The 19,333-nt window shown below is 43.2% G+C and overlaps 2 protein-coding genes across 29 annotated transcripts in view; one reads left to right on the top strand and one right to left on the bottom strand.

Moving 5' to 3' along the window:
• The window catches only part of wdsub1 (WD repeat, sterile alpha motif and U-box domain containing 1), a 50,375-nt gene that overhangs the window by 16,948 nt on the left and 14,094 nt on the right, over nt 1-19,333 (bottom strand). For 6 of the 24 annotated variants that reach the window (XR_009785372.1, XR_009785394.1, XR_009785399.1 and 3 more), the window contains exons 14-17: nt 15,854-16,074; nt 11,407-11,790; nt 10,417-10,662; nt 8,352-8,535 (exon numbers count right to left, since the gene is read on the bottom strand). The exons of 1 other annotated variant lie outside the window; for it this stretch is intronic. The gene's annotated coding sequence lies outside the window, so the exon portion shown is untranslated. Of the gene's footprint in view, nt 1-5,032; nt 5,179-7,934; nt 8,142-8,351; nt 8,592-9,017; nt 9,327-10,416; nt 10,663-11,406; nt 11,904-15,521; nt 15,635-15,853; nt 16,075-19,333 lie in introns of all 24 variants that reach the window. 17 more of the 24 variants (XR_009785377.1, XR_009785385.1, XR_009785384.1 and 14 more) reach the window with 17 other exon arrangements.
• tanc1a (tetratricopeptide repeat, ankyrin repeat and coiled-coil containing 1a) overlaps nt 1-19,333 on the top strand; it is a 46,314-nt gene that overhangs the window by 23,184 nt on the left and 3,797 nt on the right. Inside the window, exons 9-25 of one of the 5 annotated variants that reach the window (XM_061753342.1) lie at nt 2,348-2,514; nt 4,879-5,187; nt 7,952-8,152; nt 8,427-8,530; nt 9,182-9,290; nt 9,718-9,840; nt 10,445-10,681; nt 11,652-11,852; nt 12,918-12,999; nt 14,864-14,997; nt 15,873-15,996; nt 16,450-16,625; nt 17,526-17,658; nt 17,787-17,822; nt 17,892-17,983; nt 18,650-18,796; nt 19,133-19,233. In XM_061753342.1, coding sequence (XP_061609326.1) covers nt 2,348-2,514; nt 4,879-5,187; nt 7,952-8,152; nt 8,427-8,530; nt 9,182-9,290; nt 9,718-9,840; nt 10,445-10,681; nt 11,652-11,852; nt 12,918-12,999; nt 14,864-14,997; nt 15,873-15,996; nt 16,450-16,625; nt 17,526-17,658; nt 17,787-17,822; nt 17,892-17,983; nt 18,650-18,796; nt 19,133-19,233 — 2,476 coding nt within the window. Of the gene's footprint in view, nt 1-2,347; nt 2,515-4,878; nt 5,188-7,951; nt 8,153-8,426; nt 8,531-9,181; nt 9,291-9,717; nt 9,841-10,444; nt 10,682-11,651; nt 11,853-12,917; nt 13,000-14,863; nt 14,998-15,872; nt 15,997-16,449; nt 16,626-17,525; nt 17,659-17,786; nt 17,823-17,888; nt 17,984-18,646; nt 19,234-19,333 lie in introns of all 5 variants that reach the window. The other 4 variants (XM_061753335.1, XM_061753325.1, XM_061753351.1 and 1 more) reach the window with 4 other exon arrangements.

Below are 19,333 nucleotides of genomic sequence, written 5' to 3'. Positions count from 1 at the left end.
AGCTCAGTTTCTTATGATGCAGCCAGTCAAGATAGATTGATGTTTTTATGATGGTCAAGCCCTACAGAGTCTAAACAAAGGAGTGTTGTGTCTCCTCCATCTCTATTAAGCAGGTTAGGGGGAAAAAAATGAAGAGCCCTTGTGCCTCTTAAGAACACGTGAGTCCTCATCCGCTTGTAGGGCTGTATTGACATACAAAACATGATGGATAAGTCCTGTTTGGTGATAATAAACAACGATGCCATCCAGCTCTTTTCAGCAGGATGTAATCAATAGCACCATTTTAACAATATATACTTGCTGGAAAACTAAGATGTGCTTATTTTAACAGTACATGGCTATAATAAAGTACAACCCCAATTCCAATGAAGTTGGGACGTTGTGTTAAGCATAAATAAAAACAGAATACAATGATTTGCAAATCATGTTCAACCTAGATTGAATTGAATACACTGCAAAGACAAGATATTTCATGTTCAAACTGATAAACTTGATTGTTTTTAGAATTTTATGTCTGTAACATGTTCGAAAAAGCTGGGACAGGTGGCAAAAAAGTTGAGGAATGCCCATCAAACAGCTGTTTAGAACATCCCACAGGTGAACAGGCTAATTGGGAACAGGTGGGTGCCATGATTGGGTAGAAAAGGAGCTTCCCTGAGTTGCTCAGTCATTCACAAGCAAAGCTGGGGCGAGGTTCACCTCTTTGGGAACAAGTGCGTGAGAAAATAGTCAAACAGTTTAAGGGCAATGTTCCTCAACGTACAATTGCAAGGAATTTAGGGATTTCAACATCTACGGCCCATAATATCATCAAAAGGTTCAGAGAATCTGGAGAAATCACAGCTTGTAAGCGGCGAGGCCAAAAACCAACATTGAATGCCCGTGACCTTCGATCCGTCAGGCGGCACTGCATCAAAAACCGACATCAATGTGTAAAGGATATCACCGCATGGGCTCAGGAACACTTCCGAAAACCAATGTCAGTAAATAAAGTTCGGCGCTACATCCGTAAGTGCAATTTGAAACTGTACTATGCAAAGCAAAAGCCATTTATCAACAACACCCAGAAACGCCGCCGGCTTCTCTGGGCCCGAGCTCATCTAAGATGGACTGATGCAAAGTGGAAAAGTGATCTGCGGTCAGACGAGTCCACATTTCAAATTGTTTCTGGAAATTGTGGACGTCGTGTCGCTCTCGAGCACCCCTCCAAGGACTCCAAAAAGGGTGAGTTGCTGTTTGGTGCATGGGGACAAGCAACAGTCAGGACCCTTCCTCCCACCCAAAGGTCGGAGTGAGGCTACCCTCTCGTCCGCTGGGGTGAACCCCAAACTGCAGGCATCGAGCCGTGGTAAGTATGCCTACACCGTCTTGGGGCCTCTCACCGTGGGCAAATCCAGGATGGAAGAGAGTCCATCCCCTCTCAAGAAGACTGGTAACACAGCCCAAGCTGTGTGTTGAGGCGAACCTGACGACATCTAATCGGAATTTCTCGGCCTCGCACACCAACTCAGGCTCTTTCCCTGGATGACGTTCCACGTTCTAGAGCTAGCTTTGGATCGGACCACCAAGGTCCCCACCTTGGGCTGCCACCCAGCTCTCTGTGCACCCGACCCCATTGGCCCCTCCCACAGGTGGTAAGGCCATGGGATGGGGGACCCACATCGTCTCTCCGGGCTGTGCCCGGGTGGGTCCCATGGGCGCAGACCCGGCCCCCCACCTCAAGGCCTGATAAACATGTATTTCAAAAATATTGCTGAATAAGTCCAAAGTAATCTAATTGGAGACAATTAGATAAAGAAAGTTCCATTTTATTTGAATAGTAATTTAATTCTAGTATTACTCTAATTGCAGGAATAAGTAACAGGGTTGTAAATCAATGCAAATGTTCGGAGTTTTGGCTCAAGCGTGCATGCTAGCTGTGTTAGTTGCTGTGCTAAGTGGTCAAGAACAAACCTGGCTATATAATAAAAAAAAGTAATATTAATGTCTTTTCATGATAATATGAGTAACAGGGTTGCAATGTTTTAAGTGACACTCCCATACGGCTGGAAATATTGATAAATATTGAAAAACTGAAGCGGGGATTTACCTTAGGTCTACGCATGGTCAGAGAGAGATTTAAAAAAAAACAAAAACAAAAAACAATTTTAGGGGGGTACTCAATAGTTATTTGGTACTTTCAGAATCACTTTTACTACAGCTAGTTCCATTTTGTCTCAGGACAACTATACTTTACACAACAAGTCCATGTTTTCCTGTATTTTCTGCATGACCCACATACAGGTATGTAACATCTTTGTTTTGTTTCCTCATCAGCTCTTTATGGCCTTTCCATATGTGTGTTCAGAGCGAAAGCTGCCTGAAGAAGACTACGTCATCCTTGTTGACAGTCTCAACGAGGCGGAATTTCATAAACCTGACTATGGGGACACCATTGCCACCTTCATCACCAAGATCGCCTCCAAATTCCCCCTCTGGCTCAAGCTGGTGGTCACAGTGAGGACGGGGCTCCTGGTGAGTGCCATTCACAGAGGAAAAAAACCCTGTAATGTAAACAATCAGCCCATAGACGACAAAGGCTACTCACAAAAAATTGGGGGATTTTGGACTTTCGGGTTAGATTGTTTGTCCCCTGCGATTGGCTGGCGACCAGTTCAGGGTGTACCCCGCCTCTCGCCCGAAGATAGCTGGGATAGGCTCCAGCACGCCCGCCACCCTCGTGAGGATGAGCGGCACAGAAAATGGATGGATGGTTTGCATGATTTGCCACTCGAAATCAAACTGAGGGAAGCGTTTCCATTGCATGCTACATGCCATTATCTCCCTTCAGACTCTACGGTTAGATGTTTGACATACAGTATTACTGCCATGGTATAGCCATTGCGGCTTTTGGTCCATGGCGCCTTTGCCCAATCCGCTCGCAAATCCCGGCAAACAGAGGCTGCATCTGTCAAAAGCCGAAGCCAAAAACTCCAAATGCTGTATGGATTACAGCGTGAATGGATGTCAATGCTACGGGGAGTCGGTTGCGAGTCTGCAGCTTGTCAAGCAGCCAGTCGGTTATATAATTGAATTAGTGATTTGGAATGCTCTGAACGCACGTTCGCTATGACGCATTACAAGTCAGCAGGCATTACATACTGAAGGATGAAGACAAAAGACACTGCTACTAAATTCTCACTTTCCACAGTCATTCTGAGACCTTGTTGGAGTTTGATCTATTTATCAATAGAAAACGTTGCTCATTGTTTTGAACAGTGGCAGGTGGTTCAGTTCCTATCAGGGCCTAACTTAATCCCACCACTATCACGTCGCAATTATAGAAAGCATCAATACTACACAAAAGCACAATAGAACAGTGCACAACCGTGCCATGTACATCATCTGGAGCAGCTCACGATCAATATTTATTTAATAGCATGACAAAAATTGGTCACGGGGGAGGGGAACTGAACCCTAGCATCAACAACGAAAAAAAAAAACATGTCTTAATTGCTCTGACCAACCAATCAGAGGATGGAAAAATGCTGACATCGTTGAGGGAAGGCATTCTGGTCCTGTGAGGACAAATTTGAAATCCAATTGGCTAAAGAAAGATTTCCATAAATTAGTTGAAGTTACGTAGGCCAGCGCTACTGATTGTGAAAGCATGGGCATCCACATACATGTATGTTGGGAACACATTTATACAATTTCATGGAACAAATATTCGAATTTTGGTTGTACATTTAAGTCAACGGCTTTGAAACTGTGAAATCCACAATTCAATTGCCTCGCTGCCTCGAACGGCTTGCGGGTGGCAAGAGAGGGGATGAAAATGCGCGTATCTCAGAGGAGCCTGTGAGCCGCGCTGCTGCCGCTTGAGTCATTGTCACACGATTCACTGTGCTGTATCCCGTGGGCTCTGCGTGACTCAGAGACATCTGAGCAATGACTCCCGATTTAAGTGCCTTTAGTTAAGGCGCAAAGGACCCGGCCTACAATTCATTTAAGGCCGAGTCCCCGTGTGACGCCCCCGCCTCAACGAGAAAATAATCACAACTGGAAAATGTATAAATGTTGAGTGTGAGGCTTGAAGTTGGAATGGAGAAGAAATGGAAATACGGTGCTACCTCGGCTAACCCGACCGACTCAACTCAGCAATCGCTACTCGCTTCGCAACAAGTAGCACTTGGGTCGATAGTGAACAATTCGTCCAAAATGACTTATTGCTACTCCCCGTTGATATTTTTTTTTCCCCTTCTGGAAAACTAAACATAAAACAAAGAGAATTACTCGTTGTGTATTTTAAACAACCGCATGTCTTTGCATTATACGAACGTTCGCTAGCTTAATGCTAGCACACAATACAAAACACCATAAGCACGCTAACAAAACTAGCATGGATTTTGCAGTAGCTTAATTCAACCCTTGTGAAATGTCTTTGTGTACGATGCACGTCTGTGTTATACTGCCTCTTAGAGGCCAAGATGCACACAACAGAAGAAGCAAGATGATTTTAGATATGATTTATGATTTAGATATGTTACTTGGTCACGGAACAAATGAAACTCGTAATTTAAGATGCCACGGTATGTAAAATGTAAATATGTAACATATCTCTTAATTTGGGAATTTTATGAAAGGTGGAATTGGAATTTTCTGAATCTTTTGACCTCTAAATGATGAGCAGATAATGAGTAGAATAATAATGATTTGAAAAAAAAACCCAAAAACATTTTCAACACTCTCTATTGGTCAATAATTTGACAACATAACATACCCACGTGGGCACTGACCAATAGTATTGACTTGTGAAAGAATATGAAAGTGACAAATTTGGACATCGGATGTTTTGGCATCAGTATGCTATAATTGCATTTTGTTTCTCTCTTTCAGGAAATAACCACCCCGCTCCCGTTCTCCGGCATCTCATTGGACATCCTGCCCGACAGCAGCGACTTGGGAGCCGACCTGAGCGACTACATCCATCACCGGGTGAGCGGCAGCGCCCAGATCGCCGCCAACGTCACCACGCCCACAGGCTCCGCACCTGACCCGCTGCTCCTCAGCAAGTTCAGCAGTCACCTGACCACACGCAGCAACGGCTCCATCCTCTACCTTCAGCTGACCCTGGATCTGTTCCACAAAGGGCATTTGGTGCTGAAAGGGGGAAACTACCTGGTTGTGCCCGTGTCCCTGTCAGAGGTCAGACAGTTATTAGTTCTCAGTGTGGGTGCTCTTAAAACAGTGTGTCCAAACTTTTACTTGAAGTGAGAGTGATTTTTTTTGGGGGGGGTATGAGTCAAGTCAGAGGTTTTTGGGCGTGTATAAGAGGTGCTTTGGTGAGTGTGAAAGATTTTATGTGTGTGTGTGTGTGAGAGACAGAGATTTGTTTGTTGTTATGATGTTATTTGTCGGGTGTGAAAATCATTGGAGTGTGTGAAAGGTTTTTTGGTGTGTGAATTTTTGCGTGAGAGGTTTTTTTTTTGTGCATGTGGAAGTTTCCTTTGTGTGTATTTTAGCGAAGCAAACCAAAGCAAATGTATTCATATGGCGCATTTCATACACAAGGTAACCCAATGTGCTTTACATGATTAAAAGCATTTAAAGACAAAGAAAAAAAACCCAGCTCATGAACATTTAAAACAAAGAGGGGGGAAAAAAATACAATTAAAACAGCGTACAGTGCAAGAAATATCATTTAAAAGTGGAAATGCTCTAAAAAGCATGGGGAAAAAGAAGAGTTTTTAACCTACACTTTAAAACATGCACACTTGGGGGTGACGTCACTTCTGTTGGCAACTTCTTCCATTTGTGTGCAGCATTATAGCTAAATGCTGCTTCACCATCTTTGCTTTGGACTCTGCGCTCCACTATTTGACCTGAGTCTGTCGATCTCGGAGCCATAATCATGTTCAACCTATATTTAATTGAATACACTACAAAGGCAATATATTTAATGTTCAAACTGATAAACTTGATTGTTTTTAGCAAATAATCATTAACTTAGAATTTTATGGCTGCAAGATGTTCCAAAAAGCTGGGACAGGTGGCAAAAAAGACTGAGAAAGTTGAGGAACACTTCAGAAAAACAATGTCAGTAAATACAGTTCGGCACTACATCCATGCCCGTGACCTTCGATCCGTCAGGCGGCACTGCATCAAAAACCGACAACAATGTGTAAAGGATATCACCACATGGGCTCAGGAACACTTCAGAAAACCAATGTCAGTAACTACAGTTCGGCGCTACATCCGTAAGTGCAACTTGAAACTCTACTATGCAAAGCAAAAGCCATTTATCAACACCCAGAAACACCGCCGGGTTCTCTGGGCCCGAGCTCATCTAAGATGGACTGATGAAAAGTGAATAAGTCTTCTGTGGTCCGACGAGTCCACATTTCAAATTGTTTTTGGAAATTGTGGACGTCGTGTCCTCCGGGCCAAAGAGGAAAAAAGAACCATCCGGACCGTTATGGACGCAAAACATCTGTGATGGTACGGGACTGTGTTAGTGCCAATGGCATGGGTAACTTACACATCTGTGAAGGCACCATTAATGCTGAAAGGTACATACAGGTTTTGGAGAAACATATGCTGCCATCCAAGCGACATCTTTTTCATGGACACCCCTGCTTATTTCAGCAAGACAATGCCAAACCACATTCAGCACGTGTTACAACAGCGTGGCTTCGTAGTAAAAGAGTGCGGGTACGAGACTGGCCTGCCCGCGGTCCAGACCTGTCTCCCATTGAAAATGTGCGGCGCCTTTATCAAGCGTAAAATACGACAACGGAGACCCCGGACTGTTGAACAGCTGAAGCTGTACATCGAGCAAGAATGGGAAAGAATTCCACCTACAAAGCTTCAACAATTGGTGTCCTCAGTTCCCAAACGTTTATTGGATGTTGTTCAAAGAAAAGGTGATGTAACACAGTGGTGAACATGACCCTGTCCCAGCTTTTTTGGAACGTGTTGCAGCCATAAAATTCTAAGTTAATGATTATTTGCTAAAAACAATAAAGTTTTATCAGTTTGAACATTAAATTCAATTAAATATAGGTCGAACATGATTTGCAAATCATTGTATTCTGTTTTTATTTATGTTTAACACAATGTCCCAACTTCATTGGAATTGGGGTTGTACAATACATTTCATTTACTTTTATTTAATGGTTTAAGTAAAAGTCATTTGTTTTGTTCAACCAAGTTATGATCCCAAATGTGTTCAGAGCGTGATGTTGAGTGTGCGCAGGAAAACAACAAATCTCTAAGAAGAAAACGCCAGAGGATTTCAGAAATTTGTTGATGAACGAGGCCCAATGTTCACCAAAAAACAAAAGAAAACAACCGCCGAGCAACACAGGGGACTGCCATTGTTCCAAAATGTTTCACACAAAATAGAACACATACACAAACCTGACAAATCTCTGATCAAGGATGAAAGATTTCGAAAGGGCACGAAAATAGCTCCCAGCGAATGACTGACGCGTTTTGATGTTGCGTCATGAAATAGTATGAAAGACCGAAGCTGATGAGCAAGGCCTGAAAACTGACAACTTCTTGACTGGATAACATGTTTGCATGCTTGCCGTGCTAAATGCGATGAATTTGTATTTTTATCAGAATTGTGTAAGTGCTGAAGAACTTATTCTCCCCAAATCCCCCAATTTCTTATTTACCGCCTTCTCCCACATTTCTCGGCCGACGCGAACCATTCCAACTCCAAGTCTCGCGTTCTATATTTCAATGATGTGATGAATTTCACAACATTTCAGTGCAGTCGCAGCTCTTCAGCATTCACAGACAATTAACCCTTGGTAACAAAAAGAGTCCCAAAGGCTTCAGCAACATCCCCTCATCTAAACCCCCCAATTTGATTTGTGTCCATATCTTGTTATTGTTAGGATGTTTAACTACAGCATGTGTCGTCAGTGAAATTTTTTTTTGACCTGTGAACCTGGGTTAGGTGTACATGCTGATGTGCCGCGTGAGCTTCCCGGACAAAGACGTCTTCGAGCGAGTGCTTCCGGTGCTGAATGTTGCCCTGGCGTCGCTGCACCCGCTGACGGATGAGCAAATGTTCCGGACGCTCAATGCGGGCAGCGTTAGGGGGGAGCTGGAGTGGAAGGACTTTCACCAGAGATTAGACAGCCTGGCTGGATTCATGGTGAGCAAAATCGATTTCTTCCGTTAACATTGATTGTTGAAACGGAAGAACAACAGTAAAGTGCCATGAGAAATAAAATAATGTAGCTATATTGAGGGATAATAATTTTTAAAAAAAATCAATCTGACCATTATAAATGGTTACCCCTTATATGTTTATGATATTTGGTATAGGTAAGCACCACGCTCCTGTTACTTACATGTACAAGGAAGGGCAGTTCAGGGGACGTCTGCCGTTTGGGAAGTCCACTAATGTGTCTTGCTGTTGCCGGCAGGTGAGACGCAGAGATGGCACACGCATGCTGTGCCATCCCTCCTTCAGAGAGTGGCTGGTTTGGAGGGCAGATGGCGAAAGCGCCGACTTCCTCTGTGACCCAAGGTCAGCTGAACAACAGAATACTTGTTTATCACAGGGGATTCCGTTCCAGTGAGGTCAGAATCTGCATCATAGAAAGTTTTTAAGAATTGTCTTACTCCTCCCGTACACTTTAAATACATTTGAACTTATTAAAACGCACTTTTGAAATATCCTTAGCACCTGTTCTCACTCTGTTGCTGTCAAAAAAATGGGTATATCGCATCGTATAACATCACTTTAAGGAAACAAAAAGAAGACTCGCTCGCACGGTAAAACTGACAACAAAAGAGAATATAATATTCCATATTTAAACAGCAAAATGTTTCACCAAACCACTGAATTTCCTCTAATGAAAGTCTGCTAGCTTAATGTTAACATACAATGTTAAGCGCCACAGAGGAGCTCACGAAAATGAGCATAAAAGTAATTAGAAACCTTCAAACAACTGCTACTTTAACACACATGGAGCAGCAACACATACAAACCGAGCATAGAACATAGAACTCACATGTATTATCTCTGCTCTGTTTTGCGATATAGCAGGGGGCGTGAACAATAAACCATGATATAGTGGCGGTTCGCTGTAGTCTCATATTGTGGTGCGATGCGTCACAACATGTGTTTGTGTATCCTGGCGACAAAGCACTGATGAAATTGCACGCGTGTCTGCAGGAGCGGCCATGCTCTCCTGGCGTTCATGTTCTCCAGACAAGAGGGCAAGTTGAACCGTCAGCAGACCATGGAACTGGGACACCACATCCTCAAGGCTCACATATTCAAGGTGAGCAAGTCTGTGGACTCAGTCCCTCTTTAACGTCTGCCAGGGTCAAACACGTATACTGCAGGTCAGTGTTTGCGGTCCTTTATTGAGCGGAGACGCATATTTCAAAATAGAAAATTCTCACGGCACACCACTAACCAAAAAATGTCACGAAAGGTCTTGATACTGAAATAATGACGATCTCGCCTCAATTTACTCACAAATCGACTTAGTGTGAAATCTGGACCTGTTGAGTTGAACGCACACTATTCTGTTGTAGGAATTCTAAGAGCTAGATACCCAGGTTTCTGCCATCGAGTGGAAAAGCATTGAATTGTTCTGCCCGTCGAAATGCTTTCTTACGCAATTCCGCATTTTATTTCCGCGCATATATGCCACTAAAATGCTAAACGGCTGAAATTCTCTCATACGACGCTTGCATTCACAGGGTCTAAGTAAGAAAACCGGGGTGTCCTCCACTGTCCTGCAGGCCATGTGGGTGAACTGCAGCACGGACAGCCTCTCTGCTGCACTCGGATCCCTGAGGAACCTCTACACACCTAACATCAAGGTGACGCTTGACACGCTTTGGACTGCGGAATAGCAGAGATTTTCCAAGTTGGGAACTGACGAGAATTCATGGGAATAAACATGAAAAAAGCAGGAATTTGCTCAATTGAATGTTGCCTATTAATAGGGAATTGGGATATATTTTAGCATAAAAAAATTACATTAGAAGTAAAGGTACCTTAATTTACAAGTGCCCCAATTTAGGAGTTTTCGGGGTACTCGGTTGATTAAAACCAAAATCTTCATGTTGTGTGCCAAAATGGTTGTTATGAGTGAGCTTTAGGTATTCAATGCCGCTCAAGTGAAGTGAAAACAAAACCAATTGAGATACAGTAATGCCCTCGCATGTGGGCAAGGAGACCTATTTCACGTGGGTGGCAAAACAAATCTTTGATATATGCTTGAATATGATAACGTTCTTTTCATAAATGACCCTCAATTTCCAATGAATTCCCATTGAAAGTTTCCAATTTGGAATGTTTAGAAAACAAAACGAGAACTAATTCAAGGAACATGAAGAAGACACAAACAGTGCTTTGAGTTTGACACCTAAGTCTATAACATAACGTGAACGCACTGTAAATGTTCTCGTCTTCCTCCTGTAGGTCAGTCGTCTGCTGATGCTGGGCGGCGCTAATGTGAGCTGGTGCACGGAGGTGGTGGGACACGCCCCCATCCTGGGCGTCCACGCCCACTTGGGGCACGTGGAGATGGTGGGCCTGTTGACGGAAATGGGCGCGGCCCTCGACGTGAGCACAGACAGCGGCATGACGCCTCTGTGCTTGGCGGCGGCTGCAGGACACGCCGGCGTCATCGGCCTGCTCTGCAAGAAAGGGGCCAAGGTCCGTACCATCGCAGCCGTTTCAGCATTGAGTCCATATCCGCGATAAACAGCTAAAGGTTCATGTACTGGTCCGCTCTTTGTCCTCACTAGTAAGACAATGCAGCACACTAGGAGACCAACTCTGTCTTACTAGTCGTGCTTTTTCCACTACTAATGCCACTTTTGGTCTACTAGTACGACCTTAAGATGGATTTACTTGATATTGAATAAGTGGGCCTCGTAGTGTTACTATTGGAGTACAGTAGTTTACTAACAAGGTCTACTGTAATTGTGTGCTCTTTGAACAAAAGTGGCACTAGTAGCAGGCAATTTTTTTTTTACTAGTAAGACATTCTACTAGTGCACCCTAGTTGTTCTACTACTGCCCTGAATTGTCTTATTTTTAGAGTACTAGTACATGGACTTTAAGCTGGATAGCGATAACAAACAATCAAGGATACCTTGATTGGGTAGTAAAACAACTACGTTACTAGTGATTCAGAACTGCACAATATGAAAACTGCACGCAACAAGTACTACTAGTGACATATACTGTAAAATTCTACTCGTTAAAATCCATTGCTTAACTAGTAGTGCGCAGATGTCAACTAGTGCAGTTTTGCCTCATTAGTAACATGTAGTTGTCCTGGTCGTGTGCTTAACTTTTCCTCCAGTGTGCAGACATGTCATAAAGTAGTGGGAAAGAAATGCTATTAGTAAGACTAGCGTGCTGAATTGTCTTACTAGTGAGGACAAATGGTGTACCAGTCCATGAGTCTGAAGCTGGATATCCAGAATACGGACTAAATGCTCTAACGGCTTTCCATGCCCATCTGTTCGGGGGCCCTCGGCAATTGCCTGGCCTGCCTGCCCTGTTGCAGCGTCTATTGTGGGAACCAGATGACAACAGCAGGCCTCCTTTAGGCCGGCGTGTTGGAAGCGATGGCCAGGACCGGCATAAATCCCTCTGTGTGCTCCTCTACTGCCAGGTGGGCCAAGCTGATAAGAATGGCCAGTGCGCGCTGGTCCACGGCGCACTGAAGGGCCACACGGAGATCATCATCATCCTGCTGGGCCAGGATTGGGGCCCCGAAAACCCCGCCGATACACAGCAGCAGCAGACGATAACTGGGAAACATCAGGCCGTGCAGCAGGCGGTCACGGCCGCAGCAAGCGTAGGACACACACAGGTACACAACACCATTGGCAAAGTCATCTTTTGTGTACCGCAGTTTCCCAACCTTTAGTAAGCCAAGGCACATACAGAAAAAAAAAATCTCAAAAAGTGTATATATATATATATATATATATATATATATATATATATATCGAGTGGTGCCTCAACTAACTTCACAACAGGCAGCGATTCTTCAACAAAGAGGCTTAGCAGCACAGTGTCCATTGAATTGGAGCAACAAATGTGGCAACAACTGTTTATTTTATTACATTGTATTTAATCGTTATTGCTGTATGTTTTTATAAAGTACTATATAATAGAGTGCTATTTTTCTTATTGACAAACACATGAGAAACATTTTTTTGTTAGTTTTTTGGGGAAGGATGTACCGGATTAATGGCATTTCCATTCATTTCAATGGTGGAAGATGATTTGAGATACAAATGTTTTCAATTACAAGTCTCGTCACAGAACAAATTTAATTTGTATCTCAACACACCAGTGTACAGCGAAGCCCTGCATATTCGGGTTTTGCCATTTGAAAATTCACAGATTTATTTTAATTTTTTTTAATTGAAAAACTCACCTATTTACTATTTTTGCGCTCAAGCCAAAGCAATAGCAGCTTTGGCACCATCTGGTTTTATCTTGGGGCCAAGCCACTATGTTGAAGCGAGTTGAAGAGCTTCATTTCGACAAAAAAAAAAAAAAAAAAGCATTTGCGAGCATCTTGTGGCATGTACAAGCAATTACGGGACAGTGTACATTGATGGCAACACGTGGATACACAGGTGAATTGGACCTTCTGCCATTGAGTGGAAGAGCATACGATTGTTTGCCTGTCACTATACGTCGCTGCCATAGAAAGACAAAAAAATGATACGTTAATTGTAGTAAATAAATGGCAATTGTCTGACTAGTTAAGTGAAATTGGATCATTTCTTGGAGAAGTGTTTGGGAATCACTGATGGAGAACATAGTGTCTGTCCTTGTTATCGTTATGATGTTGTTTTTCTCCGTGCACAACGAAACTAGGAGGAGACTAAATTGTGTTGTTTTTTTTTGTTTTGTTCTGCAGGTGGTGAAAAGATTGCTGGACTTGGAAGATGAACAGCTGGCAGTGCAGATGGACACTCACGACTCCCTCTGGGGAGAAACGGGTGCGTTTTCTTCTATCGCTCACATCTATTTAGCATTCTCTCTTCTGTCTGTGAGTCACTTTCTTCCATTTGACCCACCTGACATAGAATTGTGGGCTATATAAAAATCCTCCCTCACTGGATGTGCATGAAAGGCAAAGTTATTTGACTGAAATGGTTGAAAACAATTAGTCGTAGCCAGAATTCAGCAAAAAAATCGAAGTTTAGGTCCATTTCCTGAACGCATTGGAGAGGAGGTCTGCGCCATCTATGCTCGCAGCTCCATTAGAGAGTAATTCTATTACACTGTACTCTCCAGCGCCACAGTGATGAGATAGAAAGCTTGTTTGCATGAAGCAAAAAAAAACTCAAATGTTCTCATTTTCATGACCATTAATCTTCCTTGGGCTTGAGAAATATTGGCAGTGCTATTATAGATGCGCACACATTCAGCTTCAGCCAATTTTGGACAGTCACTTCCAGAGCCCCCATGCTCAGACTTATTCATAATTTGGTGGCATTTTATTGTCCTGTTAGGTCACTGCGGTCTGCTGACTGCCTTTAAGTTACTGGCCGTCACACAAGATGAAAAAGTAAAAGGTGATAGAGCCTTGTGGGCCGCTGCTCCCAAATTGCCGACTGTGCAATTGAGGATTACTCAGAGCTAAGAGCTTTCTCGTCAGGGAACATTTTTAGGTTGGAATCGTTCAAGAGATGTGGAAGGAGGCAGCAAATCTTTCTTAAATTAGGAATGGTATTGGGAAAAAATGGAAAGGCAGTTAAAAACACATTTTTGTAGCCAGGCGTTCCAGTAAGACGTGGTTGTTATGATTTTTCTTTTCCTGTAATAACAGTATATTTGTGATTCTGGAATATTTGTAAATGTAACCACATACTTTGCGAGGCCTCTCTTTTGAGAATTGCTCCATTATATAAAATAGAGAAGGCAATTTCTGGCGTGTGAATGCTGAACGCTAGTGGAGCATTCAGAGTCGAAAGCACACATGGTGAATGAAGCAGCATGTACAGTAGCACACAAATGAAATAAGTCAGCTCCAAGTGTGAATGTATGGTTTGTTTTGAATTATTATTTTTTTGAATAATTCTTGTAAGCTGCCTTTTATTTTTCTTCTCTTTTTAAATGTCTTTCGGTTTGTTTTGAATGTTTTTAATCATGTAAAGCACATTGAGTTAGTTACTTTGTGTACGAAATGTGCTATAATAAATTTGCCTTGCCTTGAAGAGCTAAAACTACATTGAAATGTTTAATTAATTGAATAGAAATGTGGATTGTAAGAATTGAAGTTGTAATTGTCAGTCAAGAAATGTGGAAGGAGTTAAATATGTAGCTCTTAATTTGGTCATTTTACCGTGTAGTGTGGAACAAATAGTAATGTGTAAACAAGTCCCCAAGATGACTCAATGAGCTTAATACAAAAATGGGTCTTGTTTTTCCATCTAATTCGCTTGGACGGGTTTTTTTTTTTGTGTGTGCAGAAAATGTGAAATGGTATTTTTGTAATGTAATTCCTCACGTGAAGAATTTGAATCGTTTCAAGTTTGAATGGTCTGAATCGGCTGTAATACACGGAAGCAGAAGAATGTCAACAAAGTGGGCTGACTAATAATACAAATATTATGCAAAATAACGTTGTATGCGCTTAAGAATTCACCAAAAAATAAAGCATACTTATTTACAGCGAAAAGGTGATGTCGTCGCTGCTTCTTCAGCGTGCGTACTGGATGAGAACATGTCACGTAACACTGCCCAAGCTTTTCCTTGCAGCGCTAATTATGATAAACTGCTGCTCCCTTCAGCTTCTCCTTCTCCCCCCATGATGAATTGTTCTCCGCGTCACGTCATCACGGCACTTTCTCTTTTCAGTGCTGAGTGCAGCGGCAGGCAGGGGGAGGATGGAGGCGTGCGTGCTCCTTTTGGACCGAGGGGCCGGGCTAGAAGTGCCCAACCGCAGAGGGATGGTCCCCCTCCTCAGCGCGGCCAAACACGGACACGCACAGGTGACAAGACGCACACAGTATTCCTCTGCATTGATTTTCTGCTACAGTAAAACTATTATTTTGGTTCCAACTTGGTGCCCAGGAACTATGTCGAAGTGGGTTGAGGAGCTTCATCTAGATACAAGTAGTGGTTTGCCGCCATCTTGTGCTATCTTGGTGCTGAGGAACTATGTTGAAGTGAATTAAAGCGCTTCATTTCAATTTAAAAAAAAAAAAGTGCTTTGCTGCCATCTTGGTGCCAAGAAACTATGTTGAAGTGGGTTGATTAGCTTCATTTAGACAAAAGTAGTGCATTGTTGCAACTTTGTGGCATCTTGGTGCCAAGGAACTACGTTGAAGTGAATTGAGAAGCTTCATTTAGAATAAAGTAGAGATTTGCCACTATCTTTTGGCATCTGTGCGAAGGGGCTACTGTATGTAGTTTTGTTCAGACAAAAGTAGTGCTTTGCTGCCATCGTGGTGCCTAGCAAGTATGCTGAAGTGAGTTGAGGATTTTCATTTCGACAAAAGAAGTGCGTAGTCACCATCTTGTGGCATCTATGGGCAATGACCTTTTGGTGGGCATCCCAGATTTTCGCTATTTGTGGCTGGTCTCAGCCACTGGTTTTCCACTGGTTTTCCCAGTCATGGCAGCCTTCTGAGGGAAACGCGTCGTACGACACCCCGGAGATAAGAGCACAGTCAATGTTTAGTCACTCCCAAATGTATAATAGAGACGCTTGAGAAGTATTCTTTGAATAACCACTGCGTACATTGCTTTTGCTCTATGGTTGTCGTTCCTTCTTGAAAGAACAGTCATATCAAATATAAAGCTTACCCTCGTCCGCTGGATATTATTAAAGTAAATTCAACGTACATTTTTCTTCTCGCGTCAGGTGGCAGAGTTGCTGCTGAAACACGACGCGGACGTCAGTGTGTGCGACAAGCAGGGCCGTACGCCGCTCATGCTGGCTGCCTCCGAGGGCCACGGCAGCACCGTGGAGATGCTGCTCTCCGAGGGTGAGCATCTTCATTGGTCCCAAAATGATTTAGTTACGATAAATGATGTATCTTTGTTCATCGATCCGTGTCAGTGACCTAGAGGGACAGGCACAACGATTAAATGATCTTCCACTCGATGGCCGAAGGTACAATTAAGCTGCGCATGCACCTTTACTTACAAGTGCCCAAAATTTACAATCTTTTTTTTTTTTTTTTTTTTAAGTTATGAGCCATCGCTTGGTCAATCTTTTTGCTTCGTGTTGCGAGCCAAAATTTTCATCTCTTCACAACGAACAGTATTTACGCTTTCTGTGCTATAGCGTTGATTTCCGCAATAAAGGATCAAATATGTTCCAGAACTGCTGCACATACTATCCGTTCAAATTGAAGGACGTCCACTTCTATGGGTTTCTGTGAGTCTTCCAGTCTCTCAGTAAAAGACTACTGCTCTGTCTCACGTACTGCAATTAGGCGCCTGCGTGTCTGCTGCGGACCAGGAGGGTCTGACTGCAGCGAGCTGGGCCTGCATGAGGGGCCACAAAAGTGTCCTGCAGCCTCTGGTGGACGCTGGCGCGGACCTGAACCAAGCAGACAGGCAGGGACGCACTCCTCTCGACCTCGCCGCCCTGAACGGAGATGCTGATACAGTGGGTGTCGTGCTGAATTGATCATATTGCACCTTTAACAACACCGGATAACAAGTTTTCTTTGGAATTTGAACAATGCGGTCCACCAAACTTGAATGTTAATACACAATAGGACGAAAGTGTGGAGATGCTCCTCCTACTAGTGGAATTGGTCAATTGTTCAGCCTGTTCTCATGAGAAGATGGTAGCATTTTGTACTAAAAATAATAGTTGTTAGAAGAATATCCAGTTGCAAGAAAAGGTATGTGGAATTACGTGGACTTCAGCAAAAATTGCTCATAAAATGTGTTCTGATCTTCATTTAAGTCACAACAATAGACACTCTCTGCATGAATTAATAGCACAAACAAGTATGTTTCTATGGTTTTAATGAAAACAAAGTACACATCACAGTGAGGGTGCAAAAAAGTATGTGAACGAAAGTCCACTCGCATTGTGCTAACAATGAGAAACATCATAGATAGGCTAACGGAAATTTGCATGGATTTTATGGTAATTATAAAACCTTCAAAAAACTGCTACGTGAACACGCATATGGAGCAGCAACACACACAAACGGCATACAGCTTTGTTGGGGAACTTCTCTGCCTCATATTGCTCTTAATTAGGCTGCATTTCTTCCAACATTGTACGACACTCAAGGTAAACAACTACATTCGTACACCATATTGAAAAAAAAAAACATCGCTTAACATTCTGCTATGTAGTGAGTGATGTATCAATTTGCAGCAGTAATCAATAATCCAACAATGTTGTGAGAATTTGAATTGAATGAAGCAAGCCAGCGAGCTGGTGAATTAACTGTAATGTTATTTTTCATTGTTGATGAGGATACAATGAAAGGTTTGGCTAAAGTGAACAGAGAGTCACTTGCGTGAGGATGTTTCTCTGCGCGGCTAGGTGCACTTTCTGCTTGAACACGGTGCGGCGCTAAGGAGGATGGAAAACAACGGAAGCATAGCTGCAGAGCGGACTGTTGGCTGCCAGAATCCGGCCCTGGTGGCCTCGCTACTCAAAAAAGGCTCCAGGATGGGTACGTATATCAGCTTTCCAATTGAATCCTACATGAATGTAGTTTTTGCTCCACAGGGACAAGGTTGCAAACATACAGACATCCTCTTCCCCATTCTCACTTTTCACCTTTCTCCATTCTTCATCAAGCACAAGGCTACAGAACGGCACCGCACGATCGATCAGGTAGGCCATTTCTGCAAGTCATGCAGACAACTTGAGACCCATGAGAAATATTAGTGACCTTCTTAGCAGGTCACGCCACATGGGCCATGGCTTCCACCAAACCAGACATCCTCCTCATCCTGCTGCAGAAGCTCATGGAGGAAGGGAACATGCTTTACAAGGTACTTGCAGCTCAGCGGTTACCTCCACAAAGAAGGTTATGTCTCCAGCTTACTTTTGATGTATCAACATTGATATTTATTTATTTAATTTTTGGGGTCCAAGATAGATTTATTTTAGCTTACATCTCTACCGCCGTAGTTTGAATGAGTGAAGTGTCAGGCGAAAAGACGATGTTACGTCAGGCAACGCTGGCCGTAATTTACGTTTCACCACGTTGAAGTTGATACAAAAACAGGCGTGGTGGAAATTCAGACATGGTTAACATGGGACTGGCTAGTGAATTGATTTTTCTGTTGCTCATATTAATGGCACAGACATGCTCTTTTGATGGTAACCCCACCAAACGTTTTATACAGTGTGAGACAATGTCTTCCACAAAGCCAACGATGGAGGTTTGAAGAATCTTCCCTGTACTGCTGGATTAAGGAAATCGAAAAATGTCCAAACGTTTTGGTGTATAACTGCCAGCGGAACCCCCAAAAAGTTTTTGTCACGGTTTAAGTTCAGCGGTAGTCAATCGCTTTTCTACCACCCCGAAATATCCTTGGCACCTAATGTTTACAAACGTCTTGAAACGGTCAATTCAGATGATGTTTGTGTAGGAAAAGAAGAAAAAGGCCATTCAGTTTTCCATCCATTTCTCTCGCTTCTTGTGCGCCAAGCAGAAGGGACGTATGAAGGAGGCCAGCCAGCGTTACCAGTACGCTCTGAGGAAACTGCCTCGGGAGGGCCAAGGGGAAGAGCTAAAAGGGCTCAAAGACCTGCGGGTGTCTCTCTATCTCAACCTATCCCGCTGTCGAAGGAAAACCAATGTAAGGTTGCGTCATGTACACTCAGGTTTAATAGCTGTAGGAAGCGACGGACGGCAAAGTGTCTGTCAAGGTGAAAGAAAAATGTGAAGTCAAGTAGAAAATTGGGCTTTCGGGCAAAATGTCAGGATGAACCTGAAATGGATGCCCGAAAGCCCAAAATCCCAAACTCTGGTGAACTTAGTTTGAGCCTCCTTAAATGTTTGAATGCACTGTTCAATGTTTCAGCACTTTTTGCACAACTTGTTGTTCTCAAACGGCAAATTCACAACCGGTGTTCGATCCCGCTCATTTCCATTCTGCTCAACTGATTTTGTTGTTGTTGTTGTGAAAACGCAGGACTTTGGCATCGCGGAGGACTTTGCAACAAAAGCTCTGGACCTGAAGCCCATGTCCTACGAGGCCTATTATGCAAGAGCACGTGCCAAGAGGAGTAGCAGGTACAAAGATATACAACAGATCAAGTACAGAGAAGAATATGTGATGCAAATGTAATGTGCGGTGATCCCGTTTATCGCACGGGATACATTCCAGACCCGC

The sequence above is a fragment of the Phyllopteryx taeniolatus genome, chromosome 2, assembly GCF_024500385.1.
Source record: "Phyllopteryx taeniolatus isolate TA_2022b chromosome 2, UOR_Ptae_1.2, whole genome shotgun sequence".
In the NCBI taxonomy this organism is placed as follows: Eukaryota; Metazoa; Chordata; class Actinopteri; order Syngnathiformes; family Syngnathidae; genus Phyllopteryx; species Phyllopteryx taeniolatus.
Note: the sequence above shows the minus strand (reverse complement) of the source record. Positions and strands in the feature narration are given on the sequence as shown.